Source organism: Rutidosis leptorrhynchoides, chromosome 3 (assembly GCF_046630445.1).
Source record: "Rutidosis leptorrhynchoides isolate AG116_Rl617_1_P2 chromosome 3, CSIRO_AGI_Rlap_v1, whole genome shotgun sequence".
Taxonomy (NCBI): Eukaryota; Viridiplantae; Streptophyta; class Magnoliopsida; order Asterales; family Asteraceae; genus Rutidosis; species Rutidosis leptorrhynchoides.
Window position 1 is genome coordinate 589298395 of NC_092335.1, and position 19213 is coordinate 589317607.

The 19213-nt window shown below is 36.6% G+C and overlaps 1 protein-coding gene and 1 non-coding gene across 2 annotated transcripts; one reads left to right on the forward strand and one right to left on the reverse strand.

Annotated features, from left to right (window-relative positions):
- The first annotated feature begins 238 nt into the window (after positions 1 to 238).
- On the forward strand, positions 239 to 982 carry LOC139902165 (uncharacterized). The gene has a single exon (XM_071884817.1). It carries the CDS (start codon positions 239 to 241, stop codon positions 980 to 982), a length of 744 nt encoding a protein of 247 aa, XP_071740918.1.
- A 2809-nt stretch (positions 983 to 3791) lies between these two features.
- On the reverse strand, positions 3792 to 3863 carry TRNAM-CAU (transfer RNA methionine (anticodon CAU)). Its single transcript has one exon. It is a non-coding gene; the product is annotated as a tRNA-Met (tRNA).
- Positions 3864 to 19213: the final 15350 nt, after the last annotated feature.

The window sequence follows — 19213 nt, forward strand, 5'->3', positions numbered from 1 at the left end:
TAACCGGTCACATTCTGGGGAATATAAATTAGGGTCGACATCCTGCTATAAATGTGGGAAAATAGGTCACATTTTAAAGGAATGTCCACTGTAGACATGCTAAAATTGTGGTGGTATGGGACACATCGCACCTAACTGTCCGAATCCAAAGAAGGCTGCTACGGGAAATTTGCGATTAACTAATGGAAAATCTGATAAGAGTGGAGGTATACCAATTGCTAAGGGTTGAGCTTATATGATGACTACAGAGGAAGCTAAAGAGATGCCTGATGTAGTTTCAGGTACTTTTCTTGTCAATAATGTCTATGCAAACGTTTTATTTGATTCTGGTGCAAATAGAAGTTTTGTATCTGCCACTTTTTGCCATTATTTAAATAAGGATGTCAAGAAGTTAGATAGAAATTTTTTAGTCGAAATGGCTGATGGTGGACAAATAACAATTTGTGAAATATTCGAAGATTGCATAATTAACCTAGATGGAAACGAATTGCCAGTTAAATTAATGCCTATGCCCTTAGGAGGATTCGATGTAGTAATTGGTATGGATTGGTTATCGGATAACAAAGCACGAATTGTATGTGATGAGAAGATGATTGAGTTACGGGCTCCAAGTGGAGAATGCATACATATTTATGGTGATAAAAGGAAGAACGATATTGCTATCATATCTACAATAAAGGCCAGAAAATACTTAAGAAAAGGATGTGTTGCTTATCTAGCATACGCGATAGATGCTGAGCCAGACCAAAGAGTGGAGGATGTCCCAATTGTTAAAGAGTATCCAGATGTCTTTCCAGAAGATTTGCCAGGAATTCCACCAGAATGTCAAGTTGAATTCAGAATCGACATCGTGCCAGGTGCAGCACCGATAGCTAAAGCACCATACCGTTTAGCTCCAACAGAGATGCAAGAACTCATGAAGTGTAACATCCTAGTGTCGGGCCTAGGTGAAATTACGTATCTGTCCTTTTTTGCGTATTAAATGTGTTTTAGGGAATTAATAAATTATTGGGTGTATTTAATTAATTATTAGTTCAGTGAGTGCGTTTTGTGACAAGGGTCGCATAATTATTTTATTTATTAATTTTGGAATTCGTTTAGTCTCCTGACTGTGATAGATTACGATTCTGAAAACAGATAAATACTCATGTATTATGAGGTATGGGATTAAATACCTTTTTATCACTAAAAAACAGCCCCACCCCTTGTTTATTTACTGTTCGTAGTTTTCAATTCCCTTCTCCCGGTTTCTCTATCGACTAGTACACACACAAACACACATAAACTAAACTCTAAACTTTAATTAATCGGAGATGATGATGATTTACAAGCTTCAATTCTTGATTGCTAGTTCCTCCATCAAGGTTTGTCTCTCTTCCTTGTTTATTTCAGGGTTTTTACAAGTTTTATTAAATAATGTAATTGGGGTTTAAATCTATGAATTTAGTAATCAATTAGTGATAAAAATGCTTGAATTATGTAAGTGTAATTGTTAGAAATTGTTGTGGGTTAATTTAGGTTCAAATGCATGCAAGAAACACCAATTTTTTTAGGGTGAACTCGGGTATAAACAGCAGCGAGCTGCTGTTGCTGTTTCTGTTCTGTTTCCAGTAGCGGCGCCGCAGCCTGCGACCGCCGTCTTCATCCGCCACTGTTGCCCGCCACCACCGCCACCTGCAACACCCTCCGCCCCACCCTCTGTCATTGCTGCTGTTGTTTTTGCTGTCCACCGTCGCTGCTACTGCAGCCTGCCGTCAGCGGCTGCTGCTGGCGGCTAGTGTTGGCAGCTGACGGCCAATTGGTGGTGGTTGTGGTTTGTTTGTCGTATGTGTACTCGTATGACCCGACCCGTTTGTGTATGTTTAAAAAAATGGGTTAGCTTGCCCATTTGAACCCCGATCCAATTATTGTTTTGATTTGGGTTTTTAGTTGTTTAAGTGTGCATTTTGTATGATTTTTCATTATAATTCGTGACCCATTTTGTTAGTTTTAATTTGGGTTCTAAATTGGATATGTGGACGTTTGTATGAAGCATTTATTTAACTCGTGACACGCTTATATGAAACTATGTTTAAGTTTGTTTGCCCATTTAGACCCGACCCATTTGAATGGAATTGTGGTTCAATTGTCATTTAGTCTTGACCGATGGTATGATTAATCTATATATATATATATATATATATATATATATATATATATATATATATATATATATATATGTGTGTGTGTGTGTGTGTGTGTGTGTGTGTGGGTGTGCGCGCGCGCGCGCGTACATATACATGGATAAATATATATATATGTTTATATAAGTGTATATATGTGTGTGTGTGTACGAGAATTATATATATATATATATATATATATATATATATATATATATATATATATATATGTGTGTGTGGATATGTATATATGAATATATATATATATATATATATATATATATATATATATAGATATATGTATGTGCGAAAATATATATGAGTATATGTATATTGTGCATGTATCATGCGTTAATAGATATACATATAGATATATGTATATATTATGTACATATATGTGAATACATATATATATAGATATATATAGGTGTGTATGTTGACATATATATGTGTATAGTGATGGATACATACATGTGTATGTAGATATAACTATATGCGATCGCCCGTTTCGATCATTAACCTGTTTGTTGGACGTTTTCGGGTGATACTATAACGGAATAGTATATTCGCGTACTTATACGTATTTTAGTACGTGGTACGTTATATATATATATATATATATATATATATATATATATATATATATATATATATATATATATATATATATATATATATATATATATATATACAATATTGTTATTAAATGTGATACGATTTACTAACTTGTTCAGTATTATTCTCAGGTGATACAGACGAGGAGAAGACTCGGTGATATTAGACTACCGAGTTAAGCTGGCGATCGGTGAGTGGGTCTATCTCCGGATTGAGTTCGAGTAGCAAGACGTGCTACTGTTGTTTACTCTATTTATTAGATTAGTGTTATATCCGATTGCCATGTTTAGATAATGGTTAACATGTTAGTGAATTATTACATGTTGATGATATTGTGTGATATTATGTGCACTGTGTTTGATGCCAGCAGGGCCTGGGGAGGCTGGGGACTCATAACCGAGCCTGGGGAGGTTAGAGTCCGTATGAGGTCAACCGAGCCTGGGGAGGTTGGGTCCAAAGGCTACTGATTGTGGAGTATAGTATGAATAACGCATCCCCTGTGTCCGGATGACTATACTGTGAATCGAGTAGCGAGGACTATCAGTAGACTCTAACCCGATCAGCTAGGAGTCGTGTGCTCGTACAAGCCGGCGATCCTCGTATTGTCGTTATCTTTGTTGTATGTTGTTAGGACGTTAGCATACTTTGTAGTTGAAGCTGGTTTGATGCTTAGACTTGATCTGTTAGATAGATCCATTCACTTAGCAATTGTGCTAATTCCCCCACATTTCCACCCTTGCAGGTTCAGGTTGTGCATGTTAGATTCAGGGTGAGGGTGAAGATGGGTTGTTGAAGATATGTTTGACGAGTCGGAACTCTGATGTTGAGTTTTTTATTTCGTTTGTCTGAATTTAATTTAATGCCCGATTTTGTAACTATAACGGACTTTTAATATTCGTGATGATAAATATGTAATATAATACAGGTATCGTTATATACGGATGTTTGATTTCTAAACAGGTCATTTCTGCTATGTTTAAAAAAAAAAAAAAAAAACAGGGTGTTTCAATTGAGTATCAGAGCCAGGTTTCGATCCTGGGACCTGTGGGTTATGGGCCCACCACGCTTCCGCTGCGCCACTCTGATATATATATATATGTGTGTGTGTGTGTGTGTGTGTGTGGATATGTATATATGAATATATATATATATATATAGATATATGTATGTGCGAAAATATATATGAGTATATGTATATTGTGCATGTATCATGTGTTAACAGATATACATATAGATATATGTATATATTATGTACATATATGTGAATACATACATATATATATATATATATATATATATATATATATATATATATATATATATATATATATATAGGTGTGTATGTTGACATATATATGTGTATAGTGATAGATACATACATGTGTATGTAGATATAACTATATGCGATCGCCCGTTTCGATCATTGACCCGTTTGTTGGACATTTTTGGGTGATACTATAATGGAATAGTATATTCGCGTACTTATACGTATTTTAGTACATGGTACGGTATATATATATATATATGCAGTATTGTTATTAAATGTGATACGATTTACTAACTTGTTCAGTATTATTCTTAGGTGATACAGACGAGGAGAAGACTCGGTGATATTAGACTACCGAGTTAAGCTGGCGATCGGTGAGTGGGTCTATCTCCGGATTGAGTTCGAGTAGCAAGACGTGCTACTGTTGTTTACTCTATTTATTAGATTAGTGTTATATCCGATTGCCATGTTTAGATAATGGTTAACATGTTAGTGAATTATTACATGTTGATGATATTGTGTGATATTATGTACACTGTGTTTGACGCCAGCCGGGCCTGGGGAGGCTGGGGACTCATAACCGAGCCTGGGGAGGTTAGAGTTCGTATGAGGTCAATCGAGCCTGGGGAGGTTGGGTCCAAAGGCTACTGATTGTGGAGTATAGTATGAATGACGCATCCCCTGTGTCCGGATGACTATACTGTGAATCGAGTAGCGAGGACTATCAGTAGACTCTAGCCCGATCAGCTAGGAGTCGTGTGCTCGTACAAGCCGCTGATCCTCGTATTGTCATTATCTTTGTTGTATGTTGTTAGGACGTTAGCATACTTTGTAGTTGAAGCTGGTTTGATGCTTAGACTTGATCTGTTAGATAGATCCATTCACTTAGTAGTTGTGCTAATTCCCCCACATTTCCACCCTTGCAGGTTCAGGTTGTGCATGTTAGATTCAGGGTGAAGGTGAAGATGGGTTGTTGAAGATATGTTTGACGAGTCGGAACTCTGATGTCGAGTTTTTTATTTCGTTTGTCTGAATTTAATTGAATGCCCGATTTTGTAACTATAACGAACTTTTATAATTCGTGATGATAAATATGTAATATAATACAGGTATCGTTATATACGGATGTCTGATTTCTAAACAGGTCATTTTCGCTATGTTAAAAAAAAAAACAAACAGGGTGTTTCAATTGTGGTATCAGATCATGGATTTGGCAGCGTGTTCACGGAAGTGACGTGTTCCCAAATCGTGTGTCAAGTCAAACATATCTTGAGGGATGGGTTAAGTGAATGAGATAGGTATAACGGCTTTAGTTGTTAGTTGCTAACCAGTGTTATACTAAGCTTTGGTGTGAGATGTTGTGCAGTACAGGTATGGCTGATAGTGACGGTGACGCTGTGACCCCCAACGCCCCTGGAACAGTCAGAGCTTCAGAGTACAGATGTGTATTAGGTACAGAATCTCAGAAACTGATGTTGGGGTTGTAAGGACAGTTACCGAAGGTTCAAATTAGGTAATATGAGTTAGAGTAGTAAGTGTAGGTGGACTCAGATATTGTGCCTTCAGATCGGACGGTCTAGTCAATATCAGGTGGGTATTCAGTTTCTGTTTAGATGAAACCGTGGTGGGTAATGTTTCTCGGTCACTAATGATGCAACCTCAGTAATAGCTCGACAACACTACCATTATCCGATACAGAAGCATTCATCAGTAAAAAAAATAAAAGTAATAATAATAGTAATAGTAATAATAAAGGAAAGGATTCCGCTAGACATAATTTGAGTAATTGACCTCTTGGGTATTCCAGGTTAAATCAGTCAGTAATCTAGGAAGTTTAGTGGACTTAACCAAGTAGAAGAATCAAGATGGATCGGTACGGGTTCTTTGTAGAAGGTAGGGTGTGATATGTACATGTCGCCCTACCTTGGGATATGATTTATTCTACCGATGATATCTATGAGATGTGATATGACAGATCAAGAAACTAAGTTGGGTTCTTGTAAAGGTAGTATATATATTGGATTTGTCAGTGTATAAGACACAGAGTGTTTAGGTGTTCGACAGATCGGAGAGTGAGTTTTGGGGCGGGGTTTGGGGCATAGATTTCTTCAGCCGGGTAATCTTCTGCTCTTGTGGTCGGACAAAAGAGAAGGAAACCCATAGTGGATACAGTTAGAGTACACTAGATGTGTCTGAGGCTAGTGATACATATGACGACTCGACTGACGGTACGTGTTTATTACATTTTTGTAATTTTTATTATTACAGTTGGAAATATGTAGTTGCATATAGCAAGTCGTTAATGTGGAAATGTATGCTAGACAATTGTTGCGTGATATAGTGGAAACTGTTTATATGGCCTTAGACTAGTTTCCTGCTTAGTAGTGCATAGTGGCTTAATTATTGTAATAGGTTGCCATGCTAGTTGAGACATGTTATTTGTAGTGCGTGCAACCTGTTGACGTGACGTGTTAGTATTGTTGTAATAGTGCCATTCTTTAAGTATTGGATAGTTATCTTGAATGCGATTGGCCTATTAGTCCAGACTTAGTTTATGTTGCTATACCAGAAGAGTTGGTGGGAATCAAGACATGTAGGAAGACTTTTTCCTTACTATTGACTGATGACCGTCAAGACACACGCAGTGACCCATAGGGACTGTTTTAGGGTTGTAGTCCCCTTTATGTCTTGACCATAGACTTGAGCCTTAGTTAGTGGCCTTTTAAGACATAGTCTGTATGCTTAATAGACAGTGACACATAACCAGTAGATCTGACTGGACCATTAGTATCCTTGTATGACTGGACTTGTTGTGTAAGACCCATAGGGTTGTTCTAAGAAACTGTTTTCCTTCCTTGGTCAGACGTGACCTTGCGTGTGGTCCTTAAAATGTAAGTGCATAATGTTTCCTTGTATTGGTCTATTGGGTGAGTTGAGATGGACTTTTACATGACCGAGGATTGAGTTTTGGATGTGAGTTGACCCTAAGACTAGGGTGAGTGTCCAACTGTGAGTGAAGTTGCGATTAGTATCACTTAAGGATGAATCGATGTAAGTTGATAATACCATGTTCAAGGGGTAGTGTGACTGTAGAGGATTTAGAGAGAAGTGTTGGAATTTATTAGTGTGTTGCGAAAAAAAGGATTAGTGAAGTACATTTGAACAGTGAAAATGTGCCAAGATTGTTGTAATTGGATAACAAATTTAGAAACCCTGAGTTTAGAATATATTTGTTATTAGTGGATTATAACTGCCAGTGATCATAGTAAATAGACTGCAATCGATTGACGAACTCGATTAGGGTCTTGCTCTAAAATACCCAAATTGAAGATATGATTTGAGATGATGTATTACGTCTAGCCAATGGAATACATCATGGTAAATCATACAGTAGTTTCGGGAGTAGGAGGAGATGTAGTGATTGATAGTCTGTTTTGAATTTTGGAGGATTTTGACCAAAAGCTGACTTTTCTGACTTGGTTCTGACGGATGTAATGTACCTAGACTTTGTGTAATTATTAGTTTAATAGGTTTGGATTGAGGATTCTGATGGAATCTTAACCTAGTCATGACCTTTGAGGAATAACTTTAACGATGTCAGACAGAAGAATTAAGCTTATTTGAGGCAATTAACCATTAGATAATTACTTCCGGTATAGGATGATGGTTATTCTATACTCAGGATTCGTGATTCGGTGATTAAATTTGACTTGGAACTGTGTTGGTAAGTGGTTCTATGATGGATGAGTGGACCAGAAATGTAATTCAGTCATTAAATTAGTGAGTGAATATCGACACGATTAAGCAAATTTCGATGAAATTCTTAAATATCAAGATTGAAACAGGTATTAAATTGCGGAATATGGGTAATTTAGTGTAATCCGGGTTGACTTAGCGATATGGTAGTGATGAAATTAGCTAAGTTTGTGTGTTCTAAGGAAAATGATAGCCATTAATCAGTGTTTAGACTGAGTTGATTTGGGAAATTCGATGATTGTGACTCGGGGATAACCCCAAATCATGATTGACAGATATCATGTAGAGGGTCATTAGTGGTGACTCAACATGTTAGTGTGTATAACTTAGACTTAAGATGGAATTTTTGTAGTAATTCGTAAGACTGATGACAGATCAAGTTTGAAATTCGGTCGGAATTAGACTTGTTCAGTTATTAGATAGCGGCACGTTTTCAGCATTGAATTACTTTTGTAAGTGGTGTGGACTTTAATCTAGATCAGAGTGTAGGGTACGATCTGGATGTTGTGTAGTGTAAATAAACTTGCAGCTCAGCGTATAGCGGGTCTTGACCCTTGCGGTAATCTTAGTAGACGGTGTGTTTGATTTTGGGCCAGTGAGTAATCTTTTGACCTACGAGAAATCGACGGAGCTTTGTAGCATATATGACCGTAAGACCTGTTTTGATTTAGGTCTAGTTGTGACCCGTTATGGTGGATTGTAGTACTCATGACCTTTGTTGACCTTGACTGACCAGATTCCGAGGACAGAATCTCTTTAAGGGGGGTAGATTTGCAACATCCTAGTGTCGGGCCTAGGTGAAATTACGTATCTGTCCTTTTTTGCGCATTAAATGTGTTTTAGGGAATTAATAAATTATTGGGTGTATTTAATTAATTATTAGTTCAGTGAGTGCGTTTTGTGACAAGGGTCACATAATTATTTTATTTATTAATTTTGGAATTCGTTTAGGCTCCTGACTGTGATAGGTTACGATTCTGAAAACAGATAAATACCCGTGTATTATGAGGTATGGGATTAAATACCTTTTTATCACTAAAAAAACAGCCCCACCCCTTGTTTATTTACTGTTCGTGGTTTTCAATTCCCTTCCCCCGGTTTCTCTATCGATTAGTACACACACAAACACACATAAACTAAACTCTAAACTTTAATTAATCGGAGATGAAGATGATTTACAAGCTTCAATTCTTGATTGCTAGTTCCTCCATCAAGGTTTGTCTCTCTTCCTTGTTTATTTCAGGGTTTATACAAGTTTTATTAAATAATGCAATTGGGGTTTAAATCTATGAATTTAGTAATCAATTAGTGATAAAAATGCTTGAATTATGTTAGTGTAATTGTTAGAAATTGTTGTGGGTTAATTTAGGTTCAAATGCATGCAAGAAACACCAATTTTTTTTAGGGTGAACTCAGGTATAAACAGCAGCAAGCTGCTGTTGCTGTTTCTGTTCTGTTTCCAGCAGCGGTGCCACCGCCTGCGGAAGCCGTATTCCGTCCGCCACTGTTGCTCGCCACCACCGCCACCTGCACCACCCTCCGCCCCACCCTCTGTCATTACTGCTGCTGTTTTTGCTTACCACCGTCGCTGCTGCTGCTGGCGGCTAGTGGTGGCAGCTGGCGGCCGATTGGTGGTGGTTGTGGTTTGTTTGTCGTATGTGTACTCGTATGACCCGACCCGTTTGTGTATGTTTAAAAAAATGGGTTAGCTTGCCCATTTAAACCCCGATCCAATTATTGTTTTGATTTGGGTTTTTAGTTGTTTAAGTGTGCATTTTGTATGATTTGTCGTTATAATTCGTGACCCATTTTGTTAGTTTAATTTGGGTTCTAAATTGGATATGTGGACGTTTGTATGAAGTATTTATTTAACTCGTGACACGCTTATATGAAACTATGTTTAAGTTTGTTTGCCCATTTAGACCCGACCCATTTGAATGGAATTGTGGTTCAATTGTCATTTAGTCTTGACCGATGGTATGATTAATCTATATATATATATATATATATATATATATATATATATATATATGTGTGTGTGTGTGTGTGTGTGTGTGTGTGTGTGTTTGTGTGTGTGTGTGTGTGTGTGTGCGCTCGCGCGCGCGGGCGTACATATACATGGATAAATATATATATGTTTATATAAGTGAATATGTGTGTGTGTACGAAAATTATATATATATATATATATATATATATATATATATATATATATATATATAGATATATGTATGTGCGAAAATATATATGAGTATATGCATATTGTGCATGTATCATGTGTTAACAGATATACATATAGATATATGTATATATTATGTACATATATGTGAATACATATATATAGATATATATAGGTGTGTATGTTGACATATATATGTGTATAGTGATGGATACATACATGTGTATGTAGATATAACTATATACGATCGCCCGTTTCGATCATTGACCCGTTTGTTGCACGTTTTCGGGTGATACTATAACGGAATAGTATATTCGCGTACTTATACGTATTTTAGTACATGGTACGGTATATATATATATATATATATATATATATATATATATATATATATATATATATGCAGTATTGTTATTAAATGTGATACGATTTACTAACTTGTTCAGTATTATTCTCAGGTGATACAGATGAGGAGAAGACTCGGTGATATTAGACTACCGAGTTAAGCTGGCAATCGGTGAGTGGGTCTTTCTCCGGATTGAGTTCGAGTAGCAAGACGTGCTACTGTTGTTTACTCTATTTATTAAATTAGTGTTATATTCGATTGCCATGTTTAGATAATGGTTAACATGTTAGTGTATTATTACATGTTGATGATATTGTGTGATATTATGTGCACTGTGTTTGACGCCAGCCGGGCCTGGGGAGGCTGGGGACTCATAACCGAGCCTGGGGAGGTTAGAGTCCGTATGAGGTCAACCGAGCCTGGGGAGGTTGGGTCCAAAGGCTACTGATTGTGGAGTATAGTATGAATAACGCATCCCCAGCGTCCGGATGACTATACTGTGAATCGAGTAGCGAGGACTATCAGTAGACTCTAGTCCGATCAGCTAGGAGTTGTGTGCTCGTACAAGCCGCCGATCCTCGTATTGTCGTTATCTTTGTTGTATGTTGTTAGGACGTTAGCATACTTTGTAGTTGAAGCTGGTTTGATGCTTAGACTTGATATGTTAGATAGATCCATTCACTTAGCAGTTTGCTAATTCCCCCACATTTCCACCCTTGCAGGTTCAGGTTGTGCATGTTAGATTCAGGGTGAGGGTGAAGATGGGTTGTTGAAGATATGTTTGATGAGTCAGAACTCTGATGTCGAGTTTTTTATTTCGTTTGTCTGAATTTAATTTAATGCCCAATTTTGTAACTATAACGGACTTTTAATATTCTTGATGATAAATATGTAATATAATACAGGTATCGTTATATACGGATGTCTGATTTCTAAACAGGTCATTTCCGCTATGTTAAAAAAAAAAAACAAACAGGGTGTTTCATGAAGCAGTTGCAAGAATTGTTAGATAAAGGTTTTATACGACCAAGTTCATCGCCATGGGGAGCTCCGATTCTGTTCGTAAAGAAGAAAGATGGAACGATGCTAATGTGCATAGATTATCGTGAATTGAATAAGGTGACAATCAAGAATAGTGTAACACCCCGTTTTCCCTTGCGCGTTTAAAGGTACGTACTTAATTATTAACACACTTATAACGTGTTCGTTTATGTGATTAAATGAGCCAAAGTGTTAGTTTATGAGTTAGTGCATATATGTGTGTGTATATATATATATATATATATATATTTATGAATGCGTCCGTGAGCGTGTATATGTATGTGTCGCATTGGCGTCGAGTCGTGTGAGACCTAAGGTCGAGGTTTAGACGTGCATAGGAAGGGTGAAAGATGTTGTGCTTGTTGTTTGAACCTTTGATTTATGTTAAATTGTCGAAGTGATCAGGAATAGGCCAATGCCGCGCCGCGAGGAAAGGGGCTGCGACGCGACAATCAAAGCAAATCCAGATCAAAACATGAGTTAAGAAGAGTCGTTTTTCCTTCTTTATGTCGCGCCGCGACAAAGGAGCCGTGCCGCGGCACCTCTGCAGTTCTGACTCCTTTTTCTGCTCGATTTAAAAAGGGTTTTAGGGGTAGTTTGGTCTTTTTGCATGTAGATCTGATGGGAGCCTTTAATACCAATCACTTATCCTCTATTACTCATTTCTTTTCCTTTTTCTTTCACAATTTCCTCCCAAAACATAAAACCCACTTAGATTAAACCTAAGATTTGGAGGTGAAGATTTGTGAATCAATCCTAGGAGCAAGAGTTAAAGTTGTTCTGCTTGTTATTAGCTACAAGTGGATAGTTTGGTAAGTCTCAACTCTATGTTTTGAATTTTAATTGGTTTATGCTAGGGTTTGTTCATTTGGAACTTGTATGACCCATTTGAGGGTTAAATGGGTGGATTTTGGGTTAGATTGTTGAAAGAAAACCCTAACAACCATAATCTAGGGTTTGGTCTAATGAAATGGGGTTTGTAAGTGTTAATGGTGTTGTAAGCATTAAAACACTTGTTAAAATGTGGATGAAATTGTAATTAGGTCATGTTTGACAAAGTTGAAAGCGTAAGTGTTAAAATGGGTCAAAAGGGGTGATGTTGGCCTAGTTTTGAGGAAATGGGTATGAATTACCCTACGTTGTGCTAGTTAATGTTAGTAGACTTTAAATCACTAGCTTTGGCGATTTAATATGAGTCTTGGCCTTTATGGGCGGTTTTGGGTGTAAGTGAGCTAATAAATGCTAATGGGTCATTAAATGCTCAAAGTGTAAGTAATGTGGTAAATGCCATTAGTTGTGTATTGAATGTGTACCTATGTACTAGGTACTTTGCTCGAGGTATACGGAAGCATTTAAATCACCACCGAAGTGTTAAGGTGAGTGGAATAACTATATATGCATGTATATAATTTATTTACTTGTGGGGTATGGGTTAAAGTTCGATGTTGACGATACCATACCCTAGAGTATATTGTGTTGTTGATGAGGGTTTAAAGTTCGTTGTTGACGATACCTCATACGTATGGAATTAAAGTTCGATGTTGACGATGCCATACGATTATTGTAGTGACGTTGATGAGGGTTTAAAGTTCGTTGTTGACGATACCTCATATGTGGGTTTAAAGTTTGGTGTTGACGATACCACATTAATATAGGGGAATGGGATTTAAGTTCGATGTTGACGATACCATTCGTTGGGCTAGCCTTGGGATCTTGAGTACTATGGATGTTGTGAACATCATCGTTATACTTGTGTTTTAGTATATTGTATTGTTGTGTTATATGCTATTGTTATACTAGCCTTGTTATCGTGGTACTTAGCGTTATACATGTGAAAGGTATGCTAATTATGTAACTAGTATGTATGCGGATTTGGTAAGTGTTTGCAAGTAAGTAGGTTATATATATGTATGTATGATCGTTGCACTCACTAAGCCTTGCTTACCCTCTCGTTGTTTACTATTTTATAGGTTCCGACTTGGACAAGGGTAAGGGCATACGTTTGGACTAGTGGTCTTCCGCTTATGTTGCCGGGGGGGGGGGGGTGCTTTTGGTGTTAGCTTTTTGAAATTGGCCTAACGTTTTGGGTAGTTTAGCCCCAAACCATGCTCGAGTGACGTTTGGATTATAAACTATCATTGTAGTGGGTCAAACTTGTATTAAACTTAATTAATGGCCTTCGTGCCTTTTGTAAACATTTAAATTGATGTACGTTTAAATGGAACTTGTGGAATGGTTTACATATTTAATTGTCGCGTAAATGTGTATTATATAAATAAAAAAAAAATTATCGTATGGAATACGGGTTGGGATGTTTCAAGTGGTATCAGAGCATGGTCTAAGGGATTTAGGCGACTCGAGATAGGTGCCTAGACTTAGACTTTATTGTGTGAGCGCTTTATGCGGGACTTGTAGGACTTTGGGTCTAATCGGAATTTGTTAGTGCTTTGGTTTATGTGAACTAACCTTGTGCTAATTATTTTGTGTTGTGTTTATCAATCATCAAGCAAGACAGACGTTGTACTATCGAGTTAATGCGACGTGCTCGCGTAACAACGATTAGCTACCATTGTTACAGGTGTAAATCGTGTCAAACAAGTAATGTACGACGATTGTTGAGCAAGATGGGGTAGTGTGATACGTATGTATATACTTACGTGTTATGCCTTTTCGTTCTTGGTTTAACCTTTTCCGTTTTATAGAATGAAGACGAGAAACGGACACGATAATGATATCGGTGGTACAAGCGAGGAACCCGAATTCACGGCCACGGTTGAGGCCATCTTGAAGAACTACAAGGAGGACTTCCTTGTTAGCATGAGAAAGGTTTTCAAGGAATCGGTTGACGAACAAATAACCGATTTAATTAATGAACGAATGAAGGCCACTGTCGATGAGGCTCTTAAAGCTAGAAACATTTATCCTCGTGGTGAAGGAGGTGAAGGAAGGCGAGACTTCCACTACAAAAACTTCAAGGATACTCAACCTCCGATGTTTAATGGGGTGAGGGATCCATTGAAAAGCACTTGTTGGATTTCCGATATCGAGGGAGCTTTCCGTACCGCGGAATGTCCTTCCGAGAAGAGGATGAGATATGGGTCTAGCATGCTACGTGAAGAAGGCAAGTTGTGGTGGGACGATAAAATCAATTTATATGGTGAAGAGCAATGCATGAGCTTGACATGGGAGGAGTTTAAGAAGGAATTCTTCCAAGAATACCGAACTTCTTCCGACCTTGATAGAATCCGGGACAAGTTGCATCATTTGCAACAAGGTTCAATGGACTTGGTTACTCTCAAGTCTAACTTTTTGGCAAAGACTCGTTTTTGCCCGGAGTATGTGGGTGACGATCACAAGCTAATGAAAGATTTCTACCGTACCTTGAACGACGAGTTCAAGGGTAAGATTAGTCGGGGAATGGCTAAGACTTTTGAAGAGCTATTCGAGTTGGCTCGGGGTTTTGAGCCAGAGGTTCCAAGAAAAAGCGATTTCACTTTTTCAAAAAGAAAGTTTGAAGGTTCGAGTTATTCTAATTTTTCAAATAAAAAGAACAAGAATAAAAAGGGTTCCGAAAGTGTCAATAGTGTGAAGAAGGGCGCTACCGGTGGTTTTGGGAACTTTGTCCATACTTGCTACAATTGTGGGGTACGTGGACATATGGCTCGAGATTGTCCGAAGCCAAATTCAACAAACAAGCTCACTTGTTTTAATTGCAACAAAGAAGGACACCGAAAGTCAGAGTGTCCCAATTTGAACAACGATAATGTTAAAAGGCTAGATAAATCTAGTTAATACGCAACTTTAATTACAACTTCGCTATATTACATATAACATGAAATATAGTACACTATGATACAGGACTGTTTTGAAGATAAATCTAGTTAATACGCAAGTTGTTCAGCAAAGAAAATAAAGACACGTAATTCATAAGTCCAGAAATAAGTCATGCATTCTGGTTTTACTAAGACGACTTCCCATCCTTGGTCTTGTAAAAAATAACCGTTATGACCATTGGCTAGGTAGCATGTTGTAATGTCGTCAAAAGGACGAGGGTTTCGTAATGTCCAACAGCCCCGTAATAATCTAAAAACCTTGTTTCTCACCCCAACTAGTGAATCCGTCACTTGTGGGAAAGTTTTATTTAAAAGCTGCAATCCGATGTTCTTTTTCTCACTTTAGTAAGAAGCGAACATCACTAACCCGTAAGCATAACATGCTTCTTTATATTGCATGTTAGAAGCTCTTTCTAATTCACGAAATCCTATGTTGGGATATGTTGAGTCAAAATTGGTTCTTAACCCGTAGCGTAAAATTGCATTTGGGTTCCCCGCATTTAACGCTTTAAAGAAAACACGGCGTAACTTACGGTCTCCCCAATGTGATATACCCCACCTATCAAAGGAAAGCCTTTTATAAACTAAGGCATTTCTGGAAAGTCTTTCAAATGTTTGACAAGTTAATTTTGCCATAACTAAATGTGCTGATGAATTCTGACCGACTCTAGACAAGATTTCCTCAATCATATCCTCTGGTAGGTCTTTTAAAATATTCGGTTGTCTACCCTTAACGTCCATTTTGTTTTTATACTGTAAAATAGACAAGGATTAGATTCGTAAAAACAAACAATACAAGTAATTTTTACATAGAACATAAAAGTACAAGCACACTACAATACATTTATTACACAACATGCTCACACCCCTCTAATCTGAATCATTGGTTTCTTCTTCTTCGAACTTGGTTCTTTTTCCTAATCTTCTAGGGATATATGATGTTCCTCTAATACGAGTCGTCATTTTCCACATTGGTTTAGAAAAACTTGGTGGTTTAGAGGTTCCCGAGTTATTGTCACGATATTGAAAATACGGGTGTTGACGGTACATATAAAGTTCATCGGGGTCAGAATCAGATTTCTCTATTTTGATGCCTTTTCCCTTATTATTTTCTTTTGCCTCATTAAATTGGGTCTGGGTAATTTCTATAACATCATCGGAATCCTCATCAGGATCCGATTCATCGGAAAATTGATAATTTTCCCAATATTTTGCTTCCTTAGCGGAAACACCATTGACCATTATTAACAAAATCAGCTCACTTTTTACCGATCAAGGAGGCTTACCCATTAGAGAAGTTGGCGCGGTTGTATATAAATGAAGTCGTATCAAGACACGGTGTACCTGTGTCGATTGTATCAGACAGAGATGCTCGATTTACTTCAAGGTTTTGGAGAAGTTTTCAGAATGAATTAGGTACTCGTTTGAACCTAAGTACCGCATATCATCCTCAGACAGATGGGCAAAGTGAATGGCTGATTCAGACGATGGAGGACATGCTAAGGGCTTGTGTGATAGACTTTGGAGGTCATTGGGATGACCATCTGCCACTTATTGAATTTTCTTACAACAACAGTTACCATTCAAGCATTAATGCAGCTCCTTATGAAGCATTGTATGGTAGAAAATGTCGAACTCCAGTCTGTTGGAGTGAAGTTGGAGAAAGCCAGATGTCAGGTCCCGAAATTATCCAAGAAACAACAGACAAGATTGTTCAGATCAAAGAAAAGATGAAAACTGCACAAGACAGATACAAAAGTTATGCTGATAAAAAAAGGAGACCAGTAGAGTTTTCCATTGGAGATCGAGTAATGCTAAAGGTATCTCCATGGAAAGGGCTGATAAGATTTGGCAAAAGAGGGAAATTGAGTCCACGTTACATTGGACCATTTGAAATCATAGCAAGAGTTGGAGTGGTAGCTTATCGTTTAAAGTTGCCAGAGGAACTAAGAAGTATACATAAAACATTTCATGTGTCAAATTTAAGAAAGTGTATAATTGATGAGTCAACAGTTGTACCACTTGAAGAGGTTCAAGTAAATAAAAAGCTAAGATACGATGAGGAGCCAATTAAGATAATAGATAGCAAAGTTAAGAAGCTGAGAAGCAAAGAGATACCGATGGTGAAAGTTGAGTGGCGATTCCATCGAGGTCCTCAAGCAACTTAGGAACCGGAAAGGGAAATGAGAGAAAAGTATCCCGAGCTTTTCGCCACCTAATAAATTTCAGGGACGAAATTTGTGATAAGAGTGGAGGAGTTGTAATACCCAAATAACAGGTATTATTATAACATAGTTGTTATTTATTCTATTTATAAAAAAAAAACACTCCATTTAGTTTTGTCGGCCAACGAAACCAAAAAATAATTGTTGGTTCATTCCTTACCTAATATATCATAATAATGACCATTTTTTTATTCTATTGATTGATACTGAACATGCCTTTTGAGTCAGAATTCAACAACTCCAATTACAATATACAATAGAAAATAAGAAACTTGAGAAGTAGTGTGTAGCTGAAATTTCATTCCTTTAGGTTCTATATTATAAAAGACAACCCTTAGTACAACCATTTCAAAATACGGAGTAATAAAAAAAAACTTTAAGAGAAGCGAATGTGAACAAACACCTTGAGTTCAAGTATAGCAACAACTTGAGGTAACTTCCATCTTTAATATATGCTTATGATTATTTACTGTTAGAAGGCATACACAAAGTTTAATGATCAATTTTTACATAGATTACTCATTTAGTGTTCATATATATAATCAAAACTAACCAACAGTTATATTCATTATTTTCAATTTTGATATGGGAAGGTTGAGTCTTAAAACTATATATATATTTTTTTGTTTCAAATAGAAAGATTAAAAAAAAATTGAAGTTAACACTTCATGTATGTACGAATGATTGAAATGAAGTATGGTGTCACTTTATAAATTTCAAACTTCCAACTCTTAATATATCATCAAGTTTACAAATTAAATATACATGAGAGTTGATTTAAAAATCAAAGTTGACATACAGTAGGTGGTAGTATGCATACAAACAACTCATGAGTCATTATAATATATAGATTTAATTTTATAGACGAAAATGATATTTGATTAATTTAGTAAGTTTTATCTTTATATCAAATAAGTATAACATCTCATATTTTAGTGGTTGTTGTTTATGACATGTTACGAATATAATAGTATGGATGATACATATGAACCTATCAACCAAACAACTAGGGTTCTCAGTTAGAAGGTTATAATATTTGTAGAAGGTAGTAAAAAGTTATATTATAATTGTAGGAGGCCTGTAGAGAAAGCCAGGAAGGCTAGTCAGATATTGTCAGGTGAGTTCATCAGATTTTTCCAAACTGGGATACATGCATAGTTAGTTTTATTTAAAGTTCAGTTATCATGCTTTTATTTTAAAATAAGGCAGTCATGCATGCGTAGAGTATATTATTTCCTTATGAACTTGCAGTTGTTTAGCAGTTATCTGGTACCATGATATTTTCGTCTAGTAAGACAAATTCGCAGTCTTATATTGGTTCATAAAGAAATATATATATATATATATATATATATATATATATATATATATATATATATATATATCTTGCATGCTAGTCAGTTTTATTTTGCAGTTACACAATTTATTTTGGAATGGCATGATATTTTAAGAAGTATTTTGTTATAGTTAAACTATGAGCTCACCAGCGTTAGCTGACCCAGTTTAGTATGTATCTCAGGAAAAGATAAGGCATCAAGCTCTAAGGTAAAGGCAGTTTAGCAAATGACCAAGACTTTATGATTTGAGTTTGATATATTAAAGAGTGTTTTGTGTGAAATGTAAAATACTTTAATGTAGTTATAAGTCTTCCGCACTTTGGTTTGAAATGTATAATTGAGCATTAAGTTTTTAAGTTATTGCTAGTAGTCATGAGCCATGAAGTTTAGACCGTGACAGTTTAGTACTTCGAGGATTATTTATACACTTGCAAGTGTACATATCCATCTTT